Raw genomic sequence first — 25069 nt, forward strand, 5'->3', positions numbered from 1 at the left:
TTCTCTGTTCAGGATCCTGTTTTTAAGATTCACACGTGTCATTTATTTACTTTGTATCTCTTGTTGTTGTTCAGTCCCTAAGTCAATGCCCATCTCTTTGCCACCCATGGACTGCAGCATGCCAGGCTTCCCTGTCCTTCACTGTCCCCCAGACTTGACTCAAACTCATGTCCATTGATGATAGCCAATCCTCTCATCCTCTGTCACAACCTTCTCCCCCTGCCCTCAATCTTTCCCAGCATCAGGTTCTTTTTCAGTGAGTCGGCTCTTCAAATCAGGTGGCCAAAGTATTGGAGCTTCAGCATCAGTCCTTCTAATGAATATTCAGGGTTGATTTCCTTTAGGATGGACTTGTATCGCTGAGTAGTATTCTATTTCATGAGCGCTCCATAGCTGGTCAGTAATTCTCCTGTGGACGGACATTTCCAGTTTGGGGTTTACCTGTGGTGAGCATTGTCTATGTCCTATTACACACATGTTCATCAGTTACCTTGGGTAATACCTAGAAGTGATGCTAGTTCACATGGCAAACTGTTCTCCCAGGTGGCAGTGCTATTTCATGTTCCCACCAGTAATGTGTGAGTGATCCGGTTGTCATAGCCAAGCTCACACCAGGCATTCTGAGTGTTTTTAATTTTAGACATTCAAGTAGGCGTAAAATCTTATTTCTTTATGGTTTAAATTTACATTTCTCAGTTGACTTAATAATTGCTGAGCATGTTTTCCTATGCTTGTTGAGTACTTGAATATCTTACTCTGTGAAGTGTCTATTCCAAGCATTTTGTGCATTTTTTAGACTGTTGTATTAGTTTTTCTCACTTGTTTAGTCACACAGTAGTGTCTGACTCTTTTGGGACCCCGTGGACTGTAACCCACCAGGCTCCTCTGTCCATGGGATTTCCCAGGCAAGAGTGCTGGAATGGGTTGCCATTTCCTTCTCCAGGGGATTTTCCCACCTCAGGGGTTGAACTTGGATCTCCTGCATTGCAGGCCTTCTTTATCACTAAGCCACCTGGGAAGCCCCAGTGTTTACCACTGGTTTATGGAAAACCATATATTCTGCATGCAGTTCATTTGTGAGATGTATACATAAAAAATATCTTTTCCCCTAAAAAAAATATATCTTTTCCCAATTTGTAACTTACCTTTTTCATTTTCTTGGAGAGGTCATTTGATGAGCAGAAGTTTCTAAGCTGATGAAGTCAATCACGCAAGTTTTCTTGATGTGTAGTACTTTCCGTGTCTTCTTTAAGAATCCTTTCTCTACCCCAAGTCATGAAGATACATTTTCTGGAAATTTAGAGTTATAGTTGTTTTATTTTAATTTGTAACCCATTTCAAATTAATCTTGTGTATGGTGTGACATAGGGAGTTGACAGTATTTTTTTTTCTGTACATGTATCCAGTTGTCATAGCACCCTTTGTTAAAAAAAGACTTTCCTTTTCCATTGAATTACTTTGGCATGTTTGTTGAAAATTAATCAATTCACATGTGGATCACTTTCTGGACTTTCTTCTGTTTCATGCATCTGTGTGTCCTGACATCAGGACCACACTGCTTCGATTGCTAGAGCTTGGAGTCCAGTAATCTTCCACATCTGTACTTCTTTGGGGGTTATTTTGGTTCTCTGGGTCATTTTCTTTTCTCTACAAATTTTAGAATAAACAATCAACTTGTCAATTTCTTTCAAAAAGTCTTCTCTTACTTAGACTTGGATTGAATTTGGGAACAATAACATCTAAGCAATATTAAGTCTTCCAACCATGAGCATGGTACATCCCTCCACTCAGCAAGACTTAGAGCTTTCAGGATGAAGGTCCTGCATACTTCTTGTTAAATCTGTTTCTCAGCTTTCTGAGAAAAATTCTGAGAAAATTCCTGAGAAAAATTCTCTGTTTTCTGGCTTTATTGTAAATGGGGTCTTATTTAATTTCCCATTTGTTTGCTCCTCTTTTATAAAAACTACAGGAGATATTGGTATATTTCTGAAATGTTTATTGGCGTATACTTGCTTTACAATGTTGTGTTAGTTACTATGTACAACAAAGTGAATCAGCTCTGTGTACACATATATCCCCTCTTTTTTGAATTCTTTCCCATTTAAGACACCACAGAGCACTGAGTTACACAGTGCCCTGAGCTACACAGTAGGTTCTCATTAGTTGTCTATTTTTTATACAGTATCAAAGGGAAAAGGGGAAAGATACACCCAACTGAATGCTAAGTTCCAGAGGATAGCAAGGAGAGATAAGAAGGCCTCCTTAAATGAACAGTGGAAAGACAGAGGAAAACAATAGAGTGAGAAAGACTAGAGATCTCTTCAAGAAAATTGAAGCTGTCAAAGGAACATTTCATGCAAGGATGGGCACAATAAAGGACAGAAACTGTAAGGACCTAACAGAAGCAGAAGAGATTGAGAAGAGGTAGCAAGAATACCCAGAAGAGCTATACAAAAAAAGGTATGACCTTTTGACCTGGATAACCACAATAGTGCGGTCACTCACCTAGAGCTGGACATCCTGGAATGTGAAGTCAAGTGGGCCTTAGGAAACATTACTACTAACAAAGCTAGTGGAGGTGATGGAATTCCAGCGGAGCCATTTAAAGTTCTAAAACATGATGCTGTTAAAAGTGCTACTCTCAGTATGCCAAGAAATTTGGAAAACTCAGCAGTGGCCACTGAACTGGAAAAGGCCAGTTTTCATTCAAACCCCAAAGAAGGGCAATGCCAAGGAATGTTCAAGCTACTGCACAATTGCACCCGTTTCACATTCTAGCAAGGTAATCCTCTAAATCCTTCAAGTTAGGCTTCAACAGTATGTGAACCGAGAACTTCCAGATGTACAAGCTGGATTTAGAAAAGGCAGAGGAACCAGAGATCAAATTGCCCACATTTGTTGGATCGTAGAGAAAGCAAGGGAGTTCCAGAAAAATATCTACTTCTGCTTCATTGAGTACACTAAAGTCTTTGACTGTGTGGATCACAACAAACTGTGGAAAGTTCTTCAAGAGATGGGAATACCAGACCACCTTACCTGTATTCTGAGAAACCTGTATGCAGGTCAAGGAGCAACACTTAGAATCAGATATGGAACAACTGACTGGTTCCCAATTGGGAAAGGAGTACACAAGGCTATATATTGTCACCTTGCTTGTTTAACATTTTTGCAGAGTACATCATGTGAAATGCTGAGCTGGATGAATCACAAGGTGGAATCGAGGTTGCTGAGAGAAATATCAACAACCTCAGTATGCAGATGATACCACTCTAATGGCAGAAAGTGAGAGGACCTAAAGACCCTCTTGATGAAGGTGAAAGAGGAGAGTGAAAGGCTGACTTTAAACTCAGCTTTCAAGAAACGAAGGTCATGGCATCTGTCCCATCACTTCATGGCAAATAGATGGGGAAAAAATTGATAGAGTTACAGACTTTATTTTCTTGGGCTCCACAATCACTGTGGATGGTGACTGCAGCCATGGAATTAAAAGATGCTTGTTCCTTGGAGGGAAAGCTATGACAAACCTAGATAGCATATTGAAAAGCAGAGACATCACTTTGCCAACAAAGGTCCATCTAGTCAAAGCTATGGTTTTTCCAGTAGTCATGTATGGATGTGAGAGTTGGATCATAAAGAAGGCTGAGTACCAAAGAATTGATACTTTTGAACTGTGATGCTAGAGAAGACTCTTGAAAGTTCTTTGGACTGCATGGATATCAAACCAGTCAATCCTAAAGGAAATAAACCCTGAATATTCATTGGAAGAACTGGTACTGAGGCTCCAATATTTAGCCACCTGATGTGAAGAGCCAACTCTTTGGAAAAGACCCTGATGCTGGGAAAGATTGAAGTCCAAAGGAGAAGGATCAGGAGATGATGAGATGGTTAGATAGCATCATCAACTCAATGGACATGAATTTGAACAAACTCCAGGAGATAGTGGAGGATAAAGGAGCATGATGTGCTGCAATTCATAGGGTTGCAAAGAGCTGGACACAACTTAGACACTGAATAGCAATGATCAATACTGTGTATGTGTCAATCCCAATCTTCCAATTCATCCCCCACACACCTCCCTTCCTCCTTGGTAGATATTTGTGTATTGACATAGGACCTTGTGACATTGCTTATTAGTTCATGTGTTATTTCCAGTGGTTATTTTATAGAATCTTAGGATTTTTCCATAGAGATAATCATATCTTCTAATAATAAAGACAGTGTTACTTCCTACATTCCAGTCTTTTGGGGTTTTATTTCTTTTACTTGTCTTATTCCATTGATTGAAACTGCAATACAAGAGAGCAGACATCCTTACCTCCTTCCAACCTTAAGGAAGATGCATCCACTTTTTACCATTGGGTGTGACATGAGATACAGACTTTTTGTAGGTGTCCTTTATCAGATTAAGGATGTCTTATTCTAGTTTGCTAGGAGTTTTTTTGTCAAATAGTCTTTGACAAAATTCTCTGTTAAATTTTGCCAGATGTTCTTTGTGTACCTACTGAGATGAGTTGATGAAGTTTCTTTTTATTCTTAGTTTTCTAAAGGTTGTTTTCTCAGTACAAACAGGTGTTAAATTTTGTTACATGTTCTTTCTGTACCTACTGGGATTACATGATTTTTTTCTCCTTTATTCTGTTAAGATAGTGAATTATAGTGACTGATTTTTGAGTGCTAAAACAGCTTTGCATTTCTGTGATAATTCCACTTGTATTCCCAGGAAGTATTCCTAGGAAAATATTTGGGAAGAAATTTAACAAAAGGTATACAGACCCTCTACTCTGATCTAAGATGTATGCTCCTTTTATATTTTGCTATATTTTATTTTTAATAATATGTTAAGGAGTTTTGTATCCATGCTCCTATGGGATGTTGGCTTATGCCATTTTTCTTGTGATGTCTGTCAAGTTTTTATAAAATATATTGGGAGGCTTCCTTTTTTCTCTATTTTCTAAAAGATTTTATGTAATTTAGGTTTTATTTCTACCTATTCATTTGTGTGTAATGTATTTCTTGATACACTCAAGGTTAGGTTTATCATGTTACCTTTTTTTTTGTTTTTGATCTTGGGTTTGGTTTCCTGTTGCTTCTCTTCTTCCTTCTCTTGGATTCATTGGATAAATTTTGTATTCTAGTTTATTTCTTCTATTGACTCTTTTCCTCTACTTTTTAGCATAACTTTTAGTTGGTTGTTGTATTTCACTATGTATCCTTAACCTTTCTTTTTTTTTTTTTTTTAATTACAAGCTTTCTTTTTTTGGAGATCCAATAAAAAAGCAAAGCTAAGTGAAAAGCACAGAGCGCCGTGGAGATCCAATAAAAAAGCAAAGCTAAGTGAAAAGCACAGAGCGCCGTCCCCTGCATTCCCTCCCTATACACTCACACAGCCTCCTCCACCGTCAGCATCCTGCCTGAGAGCTTCACGTTCATTGTAATCAGTAAGCAGCACTGACACGTCATTGTCAGCCAAAGTCCATAGTTACTATCAGGGTTCAATCTTTGTGGTATACAGTCTGGGTTTTCAGATGCATAATGGCCTGCATCCACCCCTGCAGGGTCATACAGGGTAGTTTCTCTGCCCTAAAAATCCTCTGTGCTTCACCTGTTCATCTGTCCTTTCCCCTGCACCCCTGGCAACTACTAGTCTTCTTAATATCTCCATAGCGGTGCCTTTTCTAGAATATTTATGGTTGGTATCATACAGTCTGTAGCCTTTTCAGATTGACTTCCTTCACTGAGCAAGTTTCCTTTATGCCTTGTCATAGCTTCATAGCTCATATCTTCCTAGTGTGGATTAATGTTCCATGAATATACTGTAGTTTGTTTATGCCTTCACCTATTGAAGAATGGCTTGAGTGTGTCAAAGTTTTGGCAACTATGAACAGAGCTGCTGTAAACATTTGGGTGAATGTTGCCATTTGTTTTTTCATGTATTTATTTCCTTCTTGGGTGCACTGAGTCTTCATTGCTATGTGCGGGCTTTCTCTATTTGCAGTGAGAGAGGGTTACTCTAGCTATGGTGTGTGGGCTTCTCATTGTGGCTACTTCTCTTCTTGCAGAGCCACAGGCTCTAGGGTGCTCCGCCTTCACTAGTTGTGGTACATGGGCTTAGTTGCATCAAGACATGTGGAATCATCCCGGGGGTTGAACCTGTGTTCCCTGTACTGGCAGGTGGATGCTTAATCACTGGACCACCAGGGGAGCCCAGTCATTTGCTTTTTATTGATCTTGGATCCAGGATTCCTCTTCTTCTGCCTTCTTGTGGGTTTCAACTGTTTGGGGTAAATACCCCGGAGTGCAGTTGCTCAATCATGCATTTAATTTTGTAAGAAGCCACCAAACTACCAGTCCAGAGTGACTGTACTGTTTTGCATTTCCACCAGCAATGAGTGAGAGTTCCTGTTGCTCCGCATCCTCACTAGCATTTGGTGGTGTTGGTGTTTTTGATGTTTTTTTGCTATTTTTTCAATTCTAATAGATGTGAGTGGTATCTTATGGTTTTAATTTGCAATTCCCTAATGATATTGAGCATCTTTTCATATGTTTACTTGCCCCATGGATATCTTTTTCTCTTGAACTGTCTTTTCAGATCTTTGCCCATTTTTAAATCATTCTTAACTTTTTAGTCTATTTAAAATTAACATACCACTTCACATAAGAAGTAAGGACTTTGCAACAGTAGAATTCCTCCCCACAACCTTTGAGCTATTGACACAGTTCACTTTACATCTATGCCGTACACTGAATGCTTGTGTTCCCCCGAAATTCACATGTTGAGATCCTAACCGCCAGTGTGATGGCATTTGGAGGCGGGGCCTTTGGATGGTGAGTAGGTCATGAGAGTGCGGCCCTTATGAATAGGATTAGCGCCCTTGTAAAGGAAACCCAGTATCCTTGCCTGGGAAATCCCATGGACAGAGGAGCCTGGCGGGCTGCAGTCCATGGGGCCACAAAAAGTCAGACATGACTTTTAGTGACTAAATAACGACAGAGACCTCAGAGAGCTCCCTCGTCCCTTCTGTCCCGTGAAGACAGTGGCACAGTGTCCATCTATGTGCCTGGCAGTGGGCCCTCACCAAACACTGACTCTGCTGGTGCCGTGATCTTGGACTTCAGCCCCCAAACTGTGAGAAGCAAATGTCTGTTGTTTACAACCCACCCAGTCTCTGGTCGTCTGTTACAGCAGACGGAGCAACTAAGACAATTTACATCCATTATAAACTCCATAATACAGTATTAAGATTTTCAAACAGCCAGCTGTCTTTTGAAGAAATGATTAAAAGAAACTTAAAGATAATTTTTTGCCAATTCTGCTGCTTTTTTTTCCTGTAGATTCCAACTCCTGAGTGTTGTTACAGCCCTTCAGCCTGAAATTTTTCTTTTTTCTTTTAACATTTCCTGAAGTGCAAACTGCTAGTGACTAATCCTCTCAGCTTTTTCCTCTCTGAATTTGTCTCTGTTTTGCCCTCATTTTGAAATCTTTTTCAGGGTATAGGTTGCTGCATTCTGGGCTTTGTTTTGTTTTTGTATTTAGAAGGAGTCTAAAGATGTCCATTTTTTTTTTCCGGCTTCCACTGTTTCCGATGAGAAGTCAGCTTTTATTGTTTCATTTTGTCATTGTTGTTCAGTTGCTTAGTTGTGTCCAACTCTTTGCGATCCCATGGACTGTAGCATGCTTCCATGGGGTGAAGGACAGCCAGCTTCCCTGTCCTTCACCATCTCCCTGAGTTTGCTCAGACTCATGTCCATTGAGTCAGTGTTGCCATCCAACCATCTCATCTCTGTCCTTGTTCCGCTGCAAAGGTGTCCTGTTTCTCTGGACACTTTGAAGGTGTTTTTCCTTTATCCGTGGGCTTCAGCACTTTGACCCTACTTTGTCCTCATTCTCTTCTTGTTTATCCTTCTTGGTGTTTTTGTTGAGCTTCCATGGGGTATAAGTTTGTTTTCATTAAATTTGTAAACATTTTCACAATTATTTCATTAAGTGTATTTTATGCTCCAATTCTCCCCCTTTTCCTTCTGAGACTAATTACATGTAGTTAGAACATTTGTTCTTATCCCTCAAGTGACTGGCTCTGTTATTTTTTTAATATTCTTTTCTTTCTGCTCTTCAGATTGGAGAGTTCCTGATGATGGATCCTCAATTTCCCTGACTATTCTTCTTCAAACTGCTATAAGGCCACCCATGATTTTTTAACTTCACATATATTTTTAAATTCAGCAATGTCATATTCTTGTTTGTAGATTTTTCCTCTGAAGATCCCCTGTTTACCACTTTCTAGCATCATTTTCTTTAGTTTTTGGATGTATTGCATGCTCAGCCACTCAGTCCTGTCTGACTCTTTGTGACCCCATGGACTGTAGCCCACCAGAGTCCTCTGTCCATGGAATTTTTCAGGCAAGAATATTGGAGCTCATTTCCATTTTCTTCTCCTGGGGATCTTCCCAACCCAGGGATCAAACCCCTGCCTCCCATGTTGGCAGGCAGATTCTTTACCACTGAGCCCCCTAGTTGGCCAAAAAGTTCTTCTGGGTTTTCCCATAAGATGTTATGGAAAAACTTCAGTGAACTTTTTGACTGATCCAATACTTATAATTGCCACATGAAAAACAATTATAAGTACATGCTCATTTCAACCTCTGTGTCATCTGGGGTTTTTTATTTTTAATTCATCCTGTGCAGCCACTACGATTATGCAACTGATGGAGGAGAATCTTTGGTTCTGCTCAGTTTCTGATAGAGTTTTGCAAGAGTCCTCCTGTCAGATGAGGCCTCCATCATCCATCACCTTCTTCTATCAGAGTTGACCCTGAGAGAATTCTTCCTGACACCCATCTTCTGGGGTCATTTCACACACCGTCAAAGCCCAGATACAGTGGACCATGGACTCCCTTTGGCTTCACCATAATTCTACTTTCCCACAGAGAGTCATATCACCAAGACATATGAGGTTATCACATAATGGACAAAGTCCCGCCAGCATGTACCATCAATCAGCTGCTAGTTCTCAGCTTCAGATTCCTCTGAGGGTGTCCTTCTCCCTCAAAAGTCCACCCGCCTCATCACACCATGGCGGTGGAGGGTGGGGGTCTGTTCTCAGAGAGGAGGCTAGTATACAGAATGTCTTTGCCCTCATGGGTCAGCAAGACACTTCCCATCTTCTTTTTTTTTTATACTGATGCCTTTTAATTTTTATTATTAATTTTTTTTCATTGGCATATAGTTGCTTTACAATGTTGTGTTAGTTTCTGCTGTATGTCAAAGTGAATCAGTCACATGTATACATATATCCCCCTTTTTTGGATTTCCTTCCTATTTAGGTCACCGCAGAGCATTGAGTAAAGTTCCTTGTGCTCTGCAATAGGTTCTCATTAGTTATCTGTTTTCTACATAGTAGCCTATATCTGTCAATCTCGGTCTTCGATTTCATCCCACCCCACCTTCCCCCCTCCCTGCGTTGCAAATAAGTCCATCTGTACCATTTTTATAGATTCCACACGTATGCATTAATATGCAATATTTGTTTTTTTCTTTTTGGATTTTTTAAAATGTAACAGATGAACATTTTTAATGATAAAAAGGTACAATTCACAAAGAAGATGGACATCATAAACCATTAAACACCTAACAACAGAGAAACAAAGAAACATAAAGCAAAAATCAGAAGAAATATAAGGGAAAAGAAAAAGATCTGTAATCACAGGAGACACTGCCTGTCTTTGCAGCCCCCATGGGAACATGCCTGGGGTGCACCAGGGGGTCTGGCTGAGTCACACCGTGGCTTTCTCGCTGCATCAGCAGCCGCTTCAGGCTCTTAGGAGCCTTACACGATCAGCATGTACAAACCATTCAGAACAGTGCCTGGAATCTAGGAAGTGCTCCATAAAGACTGCCGTGGTTGTTGCAATCATGAAACAATAAAGTTGCATTGCTGTCTGTCCCAGGAGCTACTCCCTCTGAGACATTTTCCTCAAAACCGGAGTCTAAAGGGAGAGGAGAGCAGAGGGAGGAATTGTGCCCAGACATCTGAGGTCAGACTCAGCTATGCAGAGCTCAAATCCCAGCTCCAGAACAGAAGGGGACACAGTCCAGTTCCTGCCGCCGAGGGCTGGTGGGTCTGCAGGGAGCCTGCAAGGGCTCAGCTAAGACAGCTACATAGGAGACACTCTCCCCACATCAGATATGTTCACCAGGGCCCCAGGGTCCCCTTCACTTTCTTTGTCTCATCAGAATGGCTAACAGGAAGTGAAAGCATCTAGTCAAAGTCACACTGAGCATCTCCTGGAACATCCCTTTGGCCGCCAATAGCCGAGGGTGATTTCTTGGCGGGATAGACAGTGGAAACGGTGCTTGTCCCTTTAAGGAGCGAGGCCAGGTCACTGTTCATCATCCCACTTTATTGTGCTCCTGGGCTGTAAAGGAAGCGTCCTCCTTCTGCTCTTTGTTTTATGACCTCCATAAACAGTGAATTGCCATGACTGTGCCCGGGGCTAGAATGGCCTCGCTGGCTGGAGGGGCCAGGAGAGCAGAAGTGGAGCAGAGGTGAGTCCCCCCTTCTTCCCTGGAGAGGGGTAGTGCCACCCCCAGAAGGAGGGGTGGGAGAGGATAGACAGACAGGGAGTCTCCTCCCGGCCCTACCTACACACAGCTCTGAAAATAGACGCACCCCCAATATTCAGGGTCTCAGATGGGGGTGATTTTCTCTAATGCAAAAAAGTAAGACATGCCCTTTTGAAGGAATATCCATGTTTTTTTTTTTTTTAAAAAAAGCTTTGGGAGGGAGTCAGTTAAGTATGTGTTTTGTTTCGTTTCCTTTATTTTTATTAGTTCGAGGCTAATTACTTTACAGTATTGTAGTGGTTTTTGCCACACATTAACATGAATCAGCCATGGATTTACATGTGTTCCCCATCCCGATCCCCCCTCCCCCCTCCCTCCCCATCCCATCCCTCTGGGTCTTCCCAGTGCACCAGCCCCGAGCACTTGTCTCATGCATCCAACCTGGGCTGGTGATCTGTTTCACCCTTGATAGCATACTTGTTTCAATGCTGTTCTCTCAGAACATCCCACCCTCGCCTTCTCCCACAGAGTCCAAAAGTCTGTTCTGTACATCTGTGTCTCTTTTTCTGTTTTGCATATAGGGTTATCATTACCATCTTTTTAAATTCCATATATATGCATTAGTATACTATATTGGTCTTTATCTTTCTGGCTCACTTCACTCTGTATAATGGGCTCCAGTTTCATCCATCTCATTAGAACTGATTCAAATGAATTCTTTTTAATGGCTGAGTAATATTCCATAGTGTACATGTACCACAGCTTCCTTATCCATTCGTCTGCTGATAGGCATCTAGGTTGCTTCCATGTCCTGGCAATTATAAACAGTGCTGCGATGAACATTGGGTGCATGTGTCTCTTTCAGATCTGGTTTCCTCGGTGTGTATGCCCAGGAGTGGGATTGCTGGGTCATATGACAGTTCTATTTCCAGTTTTTTTAAGGAATCTCCACACTGTTTTGAAGGGTGCTCAGGGCTTTGGGTGAGATGGATAAAGTCAGACAGTTCGTGCATCGTATTGACAGCATGGAGAACACAGTAAAAATATTGTGCAACAGTTATACAGACTTATCAGGGGAGATTGGAACTCACGGTGGACTCCAGGCAGCACACACGTGCCCACAGGTGTTACTCATGGCACTGTTGGGGGTTGAGGTTCCAGAACCCGTGCCGATGTCCCCAGGCCTCCTCCCTGCAGGCACAGGTATGGGACCTGAGTGTTACTAGGGCCGTGGTTTTGTCCATTTGCCCTCAGGGAGGATGGTACATGTGCCAACCAGCCTGGGTGTGCGGAGGATGGGGGCGTGGCCGTGGGCAGTCCGGCGTTCCGTCCGCTGTTCTGTGCCGTCCAGCACCACATGGAAAGAGCAGTACCTGTCCACTGACTGGCCTAGCTGACCAGGGCATCGCCTTCAGCTGACCTCTGAAGTAGGAATTGGAGGGTTGGGCTGTCTTGTCGATCGGTTAAACCTGACTTTTATGTCGCTCTGTGCTGCGGAGACGCAGGATTCATCTGAAACAAATAAACAATTCCTGGAAGGGCTGGGAGAGGCGGAGGCGGGTTCCTTGAAGCGTGCACAGCAGCAGAGTCGGGCAACAGCCTCTGGCACCGGGGGAAGGCAGGGGTGGATGCTGTTCTGGCCACTCACGGGGGCAGCTGGCGAAATACCACGGGGGTGGGTGCCCATCCTGCCAGCCCACAGGCAGAGTCCTGTCCACAACGCCAACTGGGCAACTCTGTACCTGTCTCCAGGGGCTGCTCCTGACCCTTCAGTTGTGGCCCAGGTCAGGTCAAGGGCCACCCTGGTGGAGAGCCACAGCCCGGAAATATCCAGAAAACCCAGCTCAGATGCTGCCAGACTGCAAGATGGTCCTGGAACTAAACGCAACTCTTCCCTAATAGGTGGAAGACTCTGCCAGCCCTGGCATCTACCCCGCAGGGCCCATTACCCAAGAGGTCAGCGGACGAGGCCCCCAGCATATCTAAGCCAGGCCCGTCCAGGTGTGAGCAGGGAGAAAGCAGTGCAGACCTGCAGAGGCTGGTGACGAGACCTCTGTGCTGACAGCTGACCTTTTGGCCTTCATTAAATCTTTGCCTTGGTTAAAGCCATGGGCACTCATTACATCGTGGGGAGCTTGGAGCAGCATCCTTGACGTTCAGTAGCATGTCCTAGACCTGGGGACACTTGTGATGATATGTCAGCTGTTCTCACGGAGCAGAGTTTTCCCTGGAGAACACGCGGGTCAGCCGTGGCTGTGGGCCGCCTCAGCTGCAGCCTCCGTTCTGTGAACCAGCAGGCATTCTGCTGACTCCTTCTCAGTCTTACTTCCTCTCTCAGTTATCTCAAAAACTCCCAAAGGTTTTTCAACAGTCCAGTAGGACACCAGCATGACCCCCCCAAAGACCCCCAGTCATGTCCAATCTTGAACTGCCAGCATCCCTGGCTGTGGCTGGTTATTCTTTTATATTATTAATATTTGACAACAAAAACATTTTGTATTGGGGTATAGCCAATTAACAACGTTGTGACAGTCTCAGGGGAACAGTGAAGGGATCCGCCATACATATACATGTTTCCATTCTCCCCCACCTCCCATCCAGGCTGGCACGTACCACTGAGCAGAGTTCCATGTGCTACACGGCAGATCTGTGTTGGTTATCCCTTTTAAATATAGCAATGTGTACATGACCTTTCCAAAGTCCTCAACTATCCCTTCCCCCTGCCCCGGGAAACCATGAGTTCGTTTTCTAAGTCTGAGTCTCTTTTCTTTCTCTTTTGTAAGTTATGTTCATTTGTATCATTTCTTTTTAGATTCCACATATACGGCATGCCATATGATATTTCTCTGTCTGGCTCACTTCACTCAGTATGACACTCTCTAGATCCATCGATGTTGCTGCAAATGGCCTTATTTCATTCTTTTTAATGACTGAGTAGTCTTCCTCTGTATATATATATACCATATCTTCTTTATCCATTCCTCTATCAATGGACATTTAGGTTGCTTTAATGTCTTGGCCATTGTAAACAGTGCTTCACTGAACATTGTGGAACATGTATCTTTTCGGGCCATGTTTTTCTCTGGATATATGCCCAGGAGTGGGATTGCAGGGTCATGTATTAGCTGTATTTTTAGTTTTTTAAGGAACCTCCATACTGTTCTCCATAGTGGCTATACCAATTCCATTCAGTGGCTGCTTATTCTTAAAGCTATCTAAAACTCTCAAAACAGGGGCACTTGAATATACTTTTAATTTTTAAAATTCCGTATATGCCACACAGCATCTAGCAAACAGTGGGTTTCCTACAAGTGGCGCTAGTGGTAAAGAACCCACCTGCCAATGCAGGAGATGTAAGAGATGTGGATTCAATCACTGGGTTGGGAAGAGCCCCTGGAGAAGGAAATCGCAACCCATTCCAGTATTCTTGCCTGGAGAATTCCATGGACAGAGGAGCCTGGCAGGCTACAGTCCATGGGGCCGCAGAGTCGGACATGACCGAGGTGACCTAGCACGCACATACATACTGTCACATTTTCCTGATACAGTGTGGTTCGGCTACCAACGTTGGGAATGACTCATATATGCGATTGAAAAGTGCTTGTTGCCCCCAAATCCAGGGATTTAGGGCTACCTGAGGCTTCCAGAGGCCCTGGGGAAATGAAAATCACCTCAGGACACTGTAGGAAGGATGCTGCTGCTTCTCAGCCTGGACATGGTCCCCCCCACCCCACCCAGAGTTCAGCCTGTCACCCCAGGGGCCCTGAAGATACCAGGGAAGGCACTCAAAGCAAGAGAAGGTATCAGACAGCCCGTAGCTGCCAGCAACCCTTCGTGATAGAACAACAGCTGCTCCATGACCATTAGCGATGTAACACCACCTATGGATGCCAGGGTCCCTTAGTAATGTAACAACACTTATGCCAGTTGCTCCTTAGAAGAAAAGCTATGACAAACCTAAACCGCATATTACAAAGCAGAGACATCACTTTGCCGAAAAAGGTCTGTAGAGTCAAAGCTGTGGTTTTTCTAGCAGTCATGTATGGATGTGAAAGTTGGACCATAAAGAAGGCTGAGCACCCAAGAATCGATGCTTCAAATTGTGGTGCTGGAGAAGACTCTTGAGAGTCCCTTGAACTGCAAGATTAAACTAGTCAATCCTAAAGGAAATCAGTCCTGAATATTCATTGGAGAGACTGATGGTAAAGCTGAAACACTAGTACTTTGGCCAACTGATGCAAAGAGCTGACTCACTGGAAAAGACTCTGATGCTGGGAAAGATTGAAGGCAAAAAGGAAAAGGGGGTGGCAGAGGATGAGATGGTTAGATAGCGTCATCGACTTAAAAGACATGAATCTGAGCAAACTCTGGGAGATAGTGGAGGATAGAGGAGCCTGGCGTGCCACAGTCCATGGGGTAGCAAAGAGTCAGACACAGCTTAGTAGCTGAACAATGGCTATTGGTGACCCTTAGTGACACACCAACACCTGTGGCTGTCAGGGACCCTTAGTGACAGAATGACAGCCCCTGTAGATGTTGACAACCCTTAGTGGCATAGTAACACCTGTGATGTGACAGTAGCGTGACAGCTAAGGCAGGAGTGCGCACCACGGGCCAGGCTCTGCCCAGAGTATTCTACACACGCTTTGTTTTAAGTTCAGAACTCCCCTGGGAGGAAGCAGCAGCCAGCGGCAGGAATTCCAGTGCACTGGGGTGGGGCGGGGGAGGCACCCACTTCCTGAACAGGCTGTGTTTATGGATGTGTGGGTGTGGTTGGCCTTTTGCACAGAGGCTTTTTTTTTTTTTTTTGCCCTTTCCCCTTGCACCAGGAATGCAGATCGTGCAGGATGTATAGAAGCAGCTCAGGGCGAAATTATAGAGATGGCAGCGGAGTGAGCGCCATGACCCATGACCGGCGCCCTGGGGCTCGCTCCCTGCCAGCTCACCTTTGTGCCTGTGCGCTTTCTGAAGACATCAGATTTGTTAACATGGGTGGCACATGGGCTGAGGTGTAGCTGTTACATGGACCGGAATATGAATGTCCGAGCCTCAAATTCAACCGGGAAAAGGAAGGTATGGGATGAAGTTCTTGGGGTAGAAATTAAATTTCAGCATCAAAATCCTGTGGTTAAGACTTCCAATGCAGGAGATGCAGTTTTGAATCCTGATCGGAGAGCTAAGATCCCACACACCTCTCAGCCAAAGAATCAAAATGTAACACAGAAGCAATACTGTAACAAATTCAATAATGACTTAAAAAATAGTCCACATCAAAAAGAAAAATCTTTTTAAAAAATCCCATAATGCTCAAAGGAGCCCCCCCTCAAAAGACAAGGGATAAGTCCCCCTTAACTTTTTCTTTCCATTCGCTCTATTAAATTTTTGTTAAACTTTTTTTAAGTCATTATACAATCACATGCAGTTGTAAGAAAAAATGCAGAGACCCAGGCACCCTTTACCCTTTTTCCAGGTATGGTAGCATCCTTCAGACTGCAGGAAGATCTCACCCCAGCGCTGTCGACACTGCTTCAGTCCAGACACAGGGCATCTCATCCCCCAAGGGGCCCTCGTGCTGTCCTTCTATGTTGTTCAGTAGTTAAGTCATCTCCAACTCTGTGACCCCGTGAACTGCAGCAGGCCAGGCTTTGCTGTCCTTGACTATCTCCTGGAGTTTGCTCAGATTCATGTCTGTTGAGTCGATGAAGCCATCCAACCATCTCATCTTCTTGTCACCCCTTCTCTTCCTGCCTTCAGTCTTTCCCAGCATCAGGGTCTTTTCCAGTGAGTCGGCTCTTTGCATCAAGTGACCAAAGTATTGGAGCTTCAGTCCTTCCAGTCATTGTTCAGGACTGATTTCCTTTAGGATTCACTGATTTGATCTTCTTGCTGTCCAAGGGATTCTCAAGAGTCTTCTGTAGCACCACAATTTGAAAGCATCAATTCTTTGGCACTCAGATTTCTTCTTATCCAACTCTCACAGCCATACTTGACTACTGGAAAAACCATAGCTTTGACTATACAGACTTTTGTCAGCAAAGTGATGTCTCTGCTTTTTAATAGGCTGTCTAGGTTTGTCATAGGCTTCCTTCCAAGGAGCAAGTGTCTTTTCTATAGTGTCATCCAGATCCCTTCTATCCACTGCCCCTTAACCCTTGACACTTATTCATCTGTTTTCCATCTCTATAGTTTTGCCATTTCAAGAATGTTCTATAAATGTATTCATCCAGAGAGTGAGTTTGGGGATTGACCTTTTTTCGCTCAGCATAATTCTCTAGAAATGCATCCAGGCTATTAACGTGTATCACAAGTTCAGTTCTTTTTATTACTGAGTAATATTTCATGGTGTGGCCGGAACACAGTTTGCTTATTCATTCACCTGCTGAAGGGCATCTGAGTTGTTTCTGGTTTAGGGCAATTAAAAATGAAAGCTGCTCTGAACATTGTGTACCAACTTCTGTGTAAACATAACCTGTCTGTTCTCTGTCCCAGAGGGCAAGTGCAGGTCATACAGCAGTTGTATGTTTAGTTTTGTTAAGAAAATCTCAAACCCTTTTACAGAAGCGCTGTTCTGTTTTACATTCCCACCAGCAGTGTGTGAGTAAGCTAGTTTCTCTACATCTTTTCCAGCATTGGGGGTTGTCACTTTTTCTTTTTTTTTTTTTAGCTTTTTTGATAAATGTGCAGTGATATTTCAGTGTGGTTTCATTTGCATTTCCCAATGACTCATGTAGCTCAGCATCTTTTCATGTGCTTGTCATCCATCTGTATATTCTCTTCAGTAAAATATCTGCTCGTGGCAATCTCTGGGGGTCCAGTGGTTAGGACTGAGCGATTTCACTGCGGGGGCCTGGATTCAGTCCCTGATCAGGAACCAAGATCCCACAAGCCGAAACAACTAGATGAATAAATGTCTGTGCCCTGCCCATTTTCAAGTTGAGTTGTTCTGTTTTTTACTGTTGAGTTTTTACTATTCTTTTCATTGTCTATTTTCATGTCTTTGTCAGGTACGTGATTTGCAAATATTTTTTCCCCAGGCTATATACCTTTTTATCTCTTAACAGGATTTTTCTCAAAGGAAAAGTTCTACTTTTGATAAAGTGCAGTTTATCAATTTTCCCTTTTATGGATTGTTTTTGTTGTCAAGTCTAAGAACTCTCTGCCTAGCCCAAGAATCTGAAGATTTTCCTCTATTTTTTTCTAAGTTTTATAGTTTCCCATTTTACATCCAGAGTCCACTTTGTATTTGTTGTTGTTATTCAGTCACTAAGTCATGTCGAACCCTGTGACCCCGTGAACTGCAGCATGCCCGGCTTCCCTGTCCTTCACTATTTCCCAGAGTTTGCTCAAACTCATGTCCATTGAGTTGGTGATGCTATCCAACTGTCTCATTGTCTGTCACCCCCTTCTCTTCCTGGCCTCAATCTTTCCCAGCATCAGGGTCATTTCCAGTGAGTCGACTCTTTGCATCAGGTGGCCGAAGTATTGACACTTCAGCTTCAGCATCAGTCCTTCCAATGAATATTCAGGGTTGATTTCCTTTAGGATTGACTGGTTTAATCTTGCAGTCCAAGGGACTCTCAAGCGTCTCCTCCAAGACCACAGTTCAAAAGCATCAATTCTTCAGTGCTCATGTTCTTTATGGTTCAACTCTCACATCCATACATAATTACTAGACAAACCATAACTTTAACTCTACAGACCTTTGTCAGCAAAATGATATCTCTGTTTTTTAATATGCTGTCTAGGTTTGTCATAGCTTTCCTTCCAAGGAGCAAGTGTCTTTTAACTCCACCAATGTCTGCAGTCACTGTCCACAGTGATTTTGGGGTCCAAGAAAATAAAATCTTTCACTGCTTCCACTTTTTCCCCATCTATTTGCCATGAAGTGATGGGACCAGATGCCATGATCTTAGTCTGAATGTTGAGTTATAAGCCAGCGTTTTCACTCTCCTCTTTCACCCTCATCACAAAACTCTTATGAAAATGGTAGGGTTCACCATTTATATCTTTCTTTCACCAGGGTTTTTTAGTTTTCAGCACACAACTTCTCCATATGTTTTATTTACACTTAGGTTATTTGAGTTTTTTTAAGTGTTTGTAAATGGTGCTGTGATTTTAATTTCAGTGTCTACACGGTCATTGCTAGTGTATATAGATACAGTCAATTTATATATTTATCTTGTATACTGTCACCATGTTGAACTCACTTATTAGTTCTATTTTCATATTTTGTTGAATTCTAATTGCTAATATTTTGTTAAGATTTTTTGCATTCATATTAATGGCAGATATTGATTTGCAGTTTTCTTTTTTTGTTGTCTTTGTTAGATTTTGTATCAGGTTAATACTAGTGTCACAAAGTGAATCAAAAGTGTACCCTTCTCTTCTATTTTCTAGAAGAAATTGTTTAATTCTTGAAGGACTGATTAATTCTTCTTTAAATGTTTGGTAAAATTCTCCAGTGAAACCATTTGCACCTGGAAATTTCTTTGGAGGGACTTTTTAAATAAGCACAATTTCCTTAATAGTTACAGACTGTTCAAATTTCATGCTTCATATTGAATGAGTGTGGTAGTTCATACTTTTCTAGGATCTGGTCCATTTTCATCTAGGATGTCAAGATTCTGTGTTTAGAGTTGGTTTTAGTGTTTTTTTGTTACCCTTTTGATGTCTGCAAGGCCTGTAATGCTGTCTCCCTTTTCATTCCAGGTACTGGTGATCTGTGTCTTCTCTCTGTGTTTCTCAGTCTTGCCAGGGGTTTGTCAATTTATTGATATCTTTAAATAACCAGTTCTTTGATTCATTGGTTTTCTGTGCTGTTTTTGTTTTCTATTTCATTGATTTATGCTTTTTATTATATCCTTCCTTCTGCTGTTCTTGTGGGTTTATTCTTGCTTTTCTTTTTCTAGGTTCTTAGATTATGGAGTTAAGAGTTTTCCTCTTTGTGAATGCAAGCATACAGTGCTATAGATATTCCTCTCAGCACTGCTTTAGCTGTGTCTTACAGCTAAATTTTCACGTGTTGTATTTTCATTTTCATTCTACTTGGCAGAAAACAGCAAAATTCTGTAAAGCAGTTACCATTCAGTGTCTATATCCCTTAAGACTTCCTCTTTGACCGGTGTATTCCTTAGAAGTGTGTCATTTAGTTTCAAATTGTTTCAAGATCTTTCTGCTTTTGATTTCTAGTTTGATCTCTTTAAGGTCATAAACCATACTCTATTTGGTTGTGGTTCTTTTAAATTTGTTGTGGGTTTTGTGTGTGTGTGGACCAACATATGGTCTATTTTGGTATATGCTTCATAGGCACAGGGCTTCCCTTGTGGCTCAGCTGGTGAAGAATCTGCCTACAGTGTGGGAGACCTGGGTTTGATCCCTGGGTTGGGAAGATCCCCTGGAGAAGGGAAAGGCTACCCACTCCAGTATTCTGGCCTGGAGAACTTCATGGACCATATAGTCCATGGGTTCGCAAAGAGTCGGACACACCTGAGCGACTTTCACTTCACTTCATAGTCACCTGAAAGGAATGTGCATTCTACAACTGTTGATGGACTTTTAAATATATGTCAAGACTGAGACAGACCACTCACTCTTGAAGGTTATGTGATACGTTTTTGCCCAAGATTTCAGAGTATGTGATCTAAAATACTGCTGAGTTCACCAAGGAGGCCTGTGAAGCCTTCTCACTGGTGGTTCTTGTCAATGGAGCCACCATTTTTCTTCCCTGGGGGGTCTGGTCCTCTCTGAAGGATAGGACTTTGATCAGCTCAACGTGTGGCTCAATAAAGTTTCCTGGCTGACATTTTTACCCTTGTATTTCCAAGAGATATAACGGGACATCGTTTTCCTTCTCATCAAATCATAGGATGCTAAAACCAGAGGAAACCTTGGATCATCTGGTCTACCCTTTCATTTGGCAGGTGAAGGAATGAGGTCCTAGAGGTTATTTTAGATTATTTTTTTTTAATGCTTTTGTGAAATTAACATAAGTTGTTATAGAAGTATATTAGATATACCGAAACAAAAATAAGGAAAAAAGCTTATATATAATCTTACAACCAAAAAGTAACTACTATTATTATTTTGGAGTATACTCTCCCAAGTTTTAAGAAATGGAATCACACTGTCTTATGACTTTCTTAGTTTAATAATAGACATGAACATTTTTCTAAGATATTATTCCTAGTAGCAGAATATATTTCCACAGTACAGATACACCATCATTTATATGGTATAAGTGATGTCCATTTGATGGACATATAGGCCATTACAGTTTTCACTGTGTTACATAACGTTGTGATGAACATCTTTTGTGTCCCTCCGTATGGTTTTTCCTAGAATTCGAGACACTAAATCAGAGCACGTGAACATTTTTAGCTTTTGAGCCCTGTTGCCAAATTGGATTATTGGGGGTTTTGTTTGTCTGGACAGGCTTTGCTTGGTTTTGATTTGTGTTGGTTTTAGAGTCTATATGGAAGCTTACACGAGTTCAGGAGGAGGCCTTGTTTAGGTCCCCAGAGTTTTAGGGTGTGAACTAAACAGCCACCTGGAACCAAGGGGAGAGCCCGCCCTTCCCAAGAGCATAGAGCGGCTGGATTGGTGCCATGCATTCCACACCTTTCCATGAGGCATCCTGCGTTGGGCCCGGTCAGGAAACAGGAAAATGGGCAGGTACATACAGCCTGGGGTCTGAACCTTGTAAACCCAGCCGCCCAGCCCAGTTTTATGTGCCAGGCTACAGAGGGACAAACTCGCTCACCCCAGCCGCTTCCTGTCTCTGGGACCTAACCGTGAGAACGGTGTGTGTTGCACTCAAAATATGCTTTGAACTTTCTGTCATAGTAATTGCCCCCATAAAATGGACCAGGGCAACTGCATGTAAGTGTCCCATATTTAAAGACCAGTCCTGCCTGCTTTTATGACTGGTGCTGACTGCGGGAGGATCACAGCCCCAGCCACTCTGCCTAGGCACCGCTGAGAGCTGTCCCGGGGGACAGGGCATCTGAAGCTGGACGGGAAACCCGGGGCCCAGGAGAGGCTGTGCTGCAGACCAGTGGCCAGAGCACCCCCCGTCAGGTACCCAGGCAGCTCCTGGGCGCAGTGTTGGGGTTCAGCCCGCGGTCCACAGAGCACACCCTTTTCCATCAGGCTTTCTTTTCTCATCTGCAGAGAAAGAAGAACTGATCCAGAACGTGCTGACCCAGGTGGCGGAGCAGTTCTCAAGGTACAGAATCTTCTGGATACATCCTTTCCAGGGCTGGGTACTCTTTCTCTTCATGGCGAGTGGGCCCCTTGCCGTGAGGCTATCTCAGCTGATGGGCTGTCATCCATCACTTCCCCGGAGAAGCTGCCTGCCTGGTGGGGTCCTTTGGCAATTCTGTAACTAAGGCAGCATGCGTGGGGTCCAGGAGATGCTCGCCTGCTGGTGCTTTCAGAGTAGGGACCCACGTTGCTGAGAATGTCCTCAGCTGGCTCTTTGGGGCGAGGACTTCAGCCTATGGGAGTTGACAGCACAGAGATCCTGTGTGGATGTCTGACTCACTCTTCATTCTGAGTTATGCTGCCGGTTCTGGAGTCAGTGCTTTGTGTCTTCTCAGTTACTTCCTATGGCATCTTACTGCCCCCCGGGTATTTGAAATGGGGAGAAGCCATAGGGTATTTTCTTAAAGCCCAAGAGTTGTTGAACTGATTGGGTTGGAGCCCAGAGAAGGGCACACCAGCTGCATGAGACGGTGTGTGCGGGGAGCAGGGGGGAGGGGGGGAGGGCAGAGTGCTGGTCCGTGCCAGGGGTAAGCAGAGAACCCAGGTCCTCCCCAAAGAGCATCTGCTCACCGGCCAGGTATGGGGAGTAATCGTGCCCGTTCTGTATTCCGGACTTGGAAAATACACCTACGAGATAATTCCAGAGTGTGTCCTTTTCCTCCTCCCCGCCCGCCTCCAACTCCCATGAGTTCCTTAAAAGCAACTCCTCTGTTTGGGCCCCTCACCAGCCCACCTGTGAGCCTCACCATGGCAAGGAGCGGGCAGATGTTGACTGAACCCACTTTAACTTGGAGAATTTGAGGAGTTGTGTTGTTTTGTTTTTTTCCTTCCCAGAGCTTTTAAAATCAACGAGCTGAAAGCTGAAGTTGCAAATCACTTGGCAGTGCTGGAGAAGCGCGTCGAATGTGAGTGGCATGTCGATGCCTTTTCACTGCTGTGTCTTTTAACCTCAGTGTAAATTAAACCACTTATGCCGTGGTGTGTGATGATGGCAGGGGAGGTGAGGCTCAGAGCGAATGTCTTGTCTTTGTCAAGTACTCAGTACTTACCTTTGAAGTTAACAAAGGCTAGAAGAGTGATGAATCTTAAGCGTTTTATTCTGTTTGAGAAGTAACGCAGTAACTCGCAACATGTTAGAAGTACACAGTAATTTGCAATCCAGTACGTGTCATCACATGGTATGTGTCGTGGTAGCACGGAAGAGAACAGAGGAAACCATGGGGCTTCCTAGACCGAGCTCCCCCAGAGACAAACCTCTGCAGAATAGCTGTGTGTGTCTCTTTTTACATAAATGAGAACACACCAACCCATACTCTCTGGTTTCACAATTTTAGGGGAAGTTGTCTACTGAATGACCACCAGTGACTGCGTCTTGACTCAGTGACCAAGGAGCTAAAACTCCGGAAGATAACGGCTTCAGGCAGTCACCCTTAGTGTCCCATCCATAAAATTAAGGGGCAGTGCTTGAATTCCTTGTGGTCCACAATTCCCCACCCAGGGCCCAGAGAGATGGCTCTTTGTCAGTGTCAAGGCTAATGTCAAGGTTAATGGCTCCTGGGCACTGCATTTACTGACTTGTGGAGTGAGTAAACGGACTCCAGACGTGAGGGGTTGGGATGGCATCACAGCCTCTACCTGACTAACTTTTCATACCTTGTATGAACTGCTTGATTTTTTCCAAGAAAAAAAAAATCATGATTGTGTCCAAAACCAAGTCGCCTAAAGAACTTGAATCGTGATTTACAGTTACCCTTTTCAAAGTGCGGCTGCTGCTGCTGCTAAGTCGCTTCAGTCGTGTCTGACTCTGTGCAACCCCATAGATGGCAGCCCACCAGGCTCCCCCATCCCTGGGATTCTCCAGGCAAGAACACTGGAGTGGGTTGCCATTTCCTTCTCCAATGCGTGAAAGTGAAGTCACTCAGTCGTGTCCGACTCTTAGGACCCCATGGACCGCAGCCTACCAGGGATTTTACAGGCAAGAGTACTGGAGTGGGATGCCATAGCCTTCTCCGTCGAAGTGTGGCAGCGTTTTTTAAATCCATTTGGTCATTAGAGCTGCAAAGCAGTTATGTTTTCCCCACTGACAGTGAAGGAGCCAAAGAGATTAGGTGACCTGCTTGAGTTCATTCAGCAAATTGGAAAAGTAAATACCATAAAGAAGGCTGAGCTTCGAAGAATGAATGCTTTTGAACTGTGGTATTGGAGAAGACTCTTGAGAGTCCCTTGGACTGCAAGGAGATCCAACCAGTCAATCCTAAAGGAAATCAGTCCTGAATATTCATTGGAAGGACTGATGTTGAAGCTGAAGCTCCAGTACTTTGGCCACCTGGTGGGAAGAACTGACTCACTGGAAAAGACTGTAATGCTGGGAAAGATTGAGGGAAAGAGGGGGAGGGGTCAACAGAGTATGAGATGGCTGGATGGCACCATCAATTCAATGGACATGAGTTTGAGCAAACTCCGGGAGATAGTGAAGGACAGGGAAGCCTGGCATTGTGCAGTCCATGGGGTTGCAAAGAGTTGGAGAAGACTTAGAGACCGAACAACAAGCCCTGGGGTCCTAGGGGGCAGCTCTCACCAGCACCTTTCACCATGAGGAGCTGGGGATTTGGGGGGAGGATCCAGGAAGAGCAGGTTAGAAAGCGCTGTGGCAGCTGGCCTTGTAGCCACCGCCATGGACACTGGTCGTGGTTGCATTGAGCAGAAAAGAGGCTTTGCCTCCGAGGGATTTTGGGAGGGGGTCCCCTGTGTGCTGAGAGTGTCAGGACGAGGCTCCTCAGTAGCCGTGCAGCAGGAGCAATGCCCCATACACCACATAGAGCTGATGCAATGAGGACTCGGATCTGGCAGATCTGAGCCCCAGATGTACAGTATCCCCAGCACCCCAAGATCAGTGCCGGGACCCCCACAGCTTGTGGCCACTGCTGCAAACATCAGGCTTCTTCTCTGTTCACCAGCTGCAGGTCCAGTGTCTGGACAGTGTGGACCCCGTGTCCACACACACACCCTGCCCCCTACCCCTGCCCACTGCAGGGAAGGCCAGAGAAACTGAGTAGGTTGGTTTCCTGGGGTTGTCATGTCAAAGCACCCAAACGAGGGGGCTTGGAACAACAGCAGTGAATTCTCCCCACAGTCTGGAGGCCAGATGCCTGAGGTCAAGGTGCAGCAGGGCCAGTTGCTTCTGGAGGGATCCTGTCCCGAGCCTGCGGCTCCTTCCAGGCTGCCCTGGGGCTTGGCGTGTGGCCA

General features: G+C 44.0%; 1 protein-coding gene across 3 annotated transcripts in view; it reads left to right on the top strand.

Annotated features, from left to right (window-relative positions):
* PDE9A (phosphodiesterase 9A) overlaps positions 1–25069 on the top strand; it is a 105821-nt gene that overhangs the window by 46341 nt on the left and 34411 nt on the right. For 2 of the 3 annotated variants that reach the window (XM_065942398.1, XM_065942399.1), the window contains exons 5-6: positions 21731–21785; positions 22658–22728. In XM_065942398.1, coding sequence (XP_065798470.1) covers positions 21731–21785; positions 22658–22728 — 126 coding nt within the window. Of the gene's footprint in view, positions 1–10416; positions 10544–21730; positions 21786–22657; positions 22729–25069 lie in introns of those variants that run through there. The other variant, XM_065942400.1, reaches the window with a different exon arrangement.

The sequence above is a fragment of the Muntiacus reevesi genome, chromosome 8 (assembly GCF_963930625.1).
Source record: "Muntiacus reevesi chromosome 8, mMunRee1.1, whole genome shotgun sequence".
Lineage (NCBI taxonomy): Eukaryota > Metazoa > Chordata > Mammalia > Artiodactyla > Cervidae > Muntiacus > Muntiacus reevesi.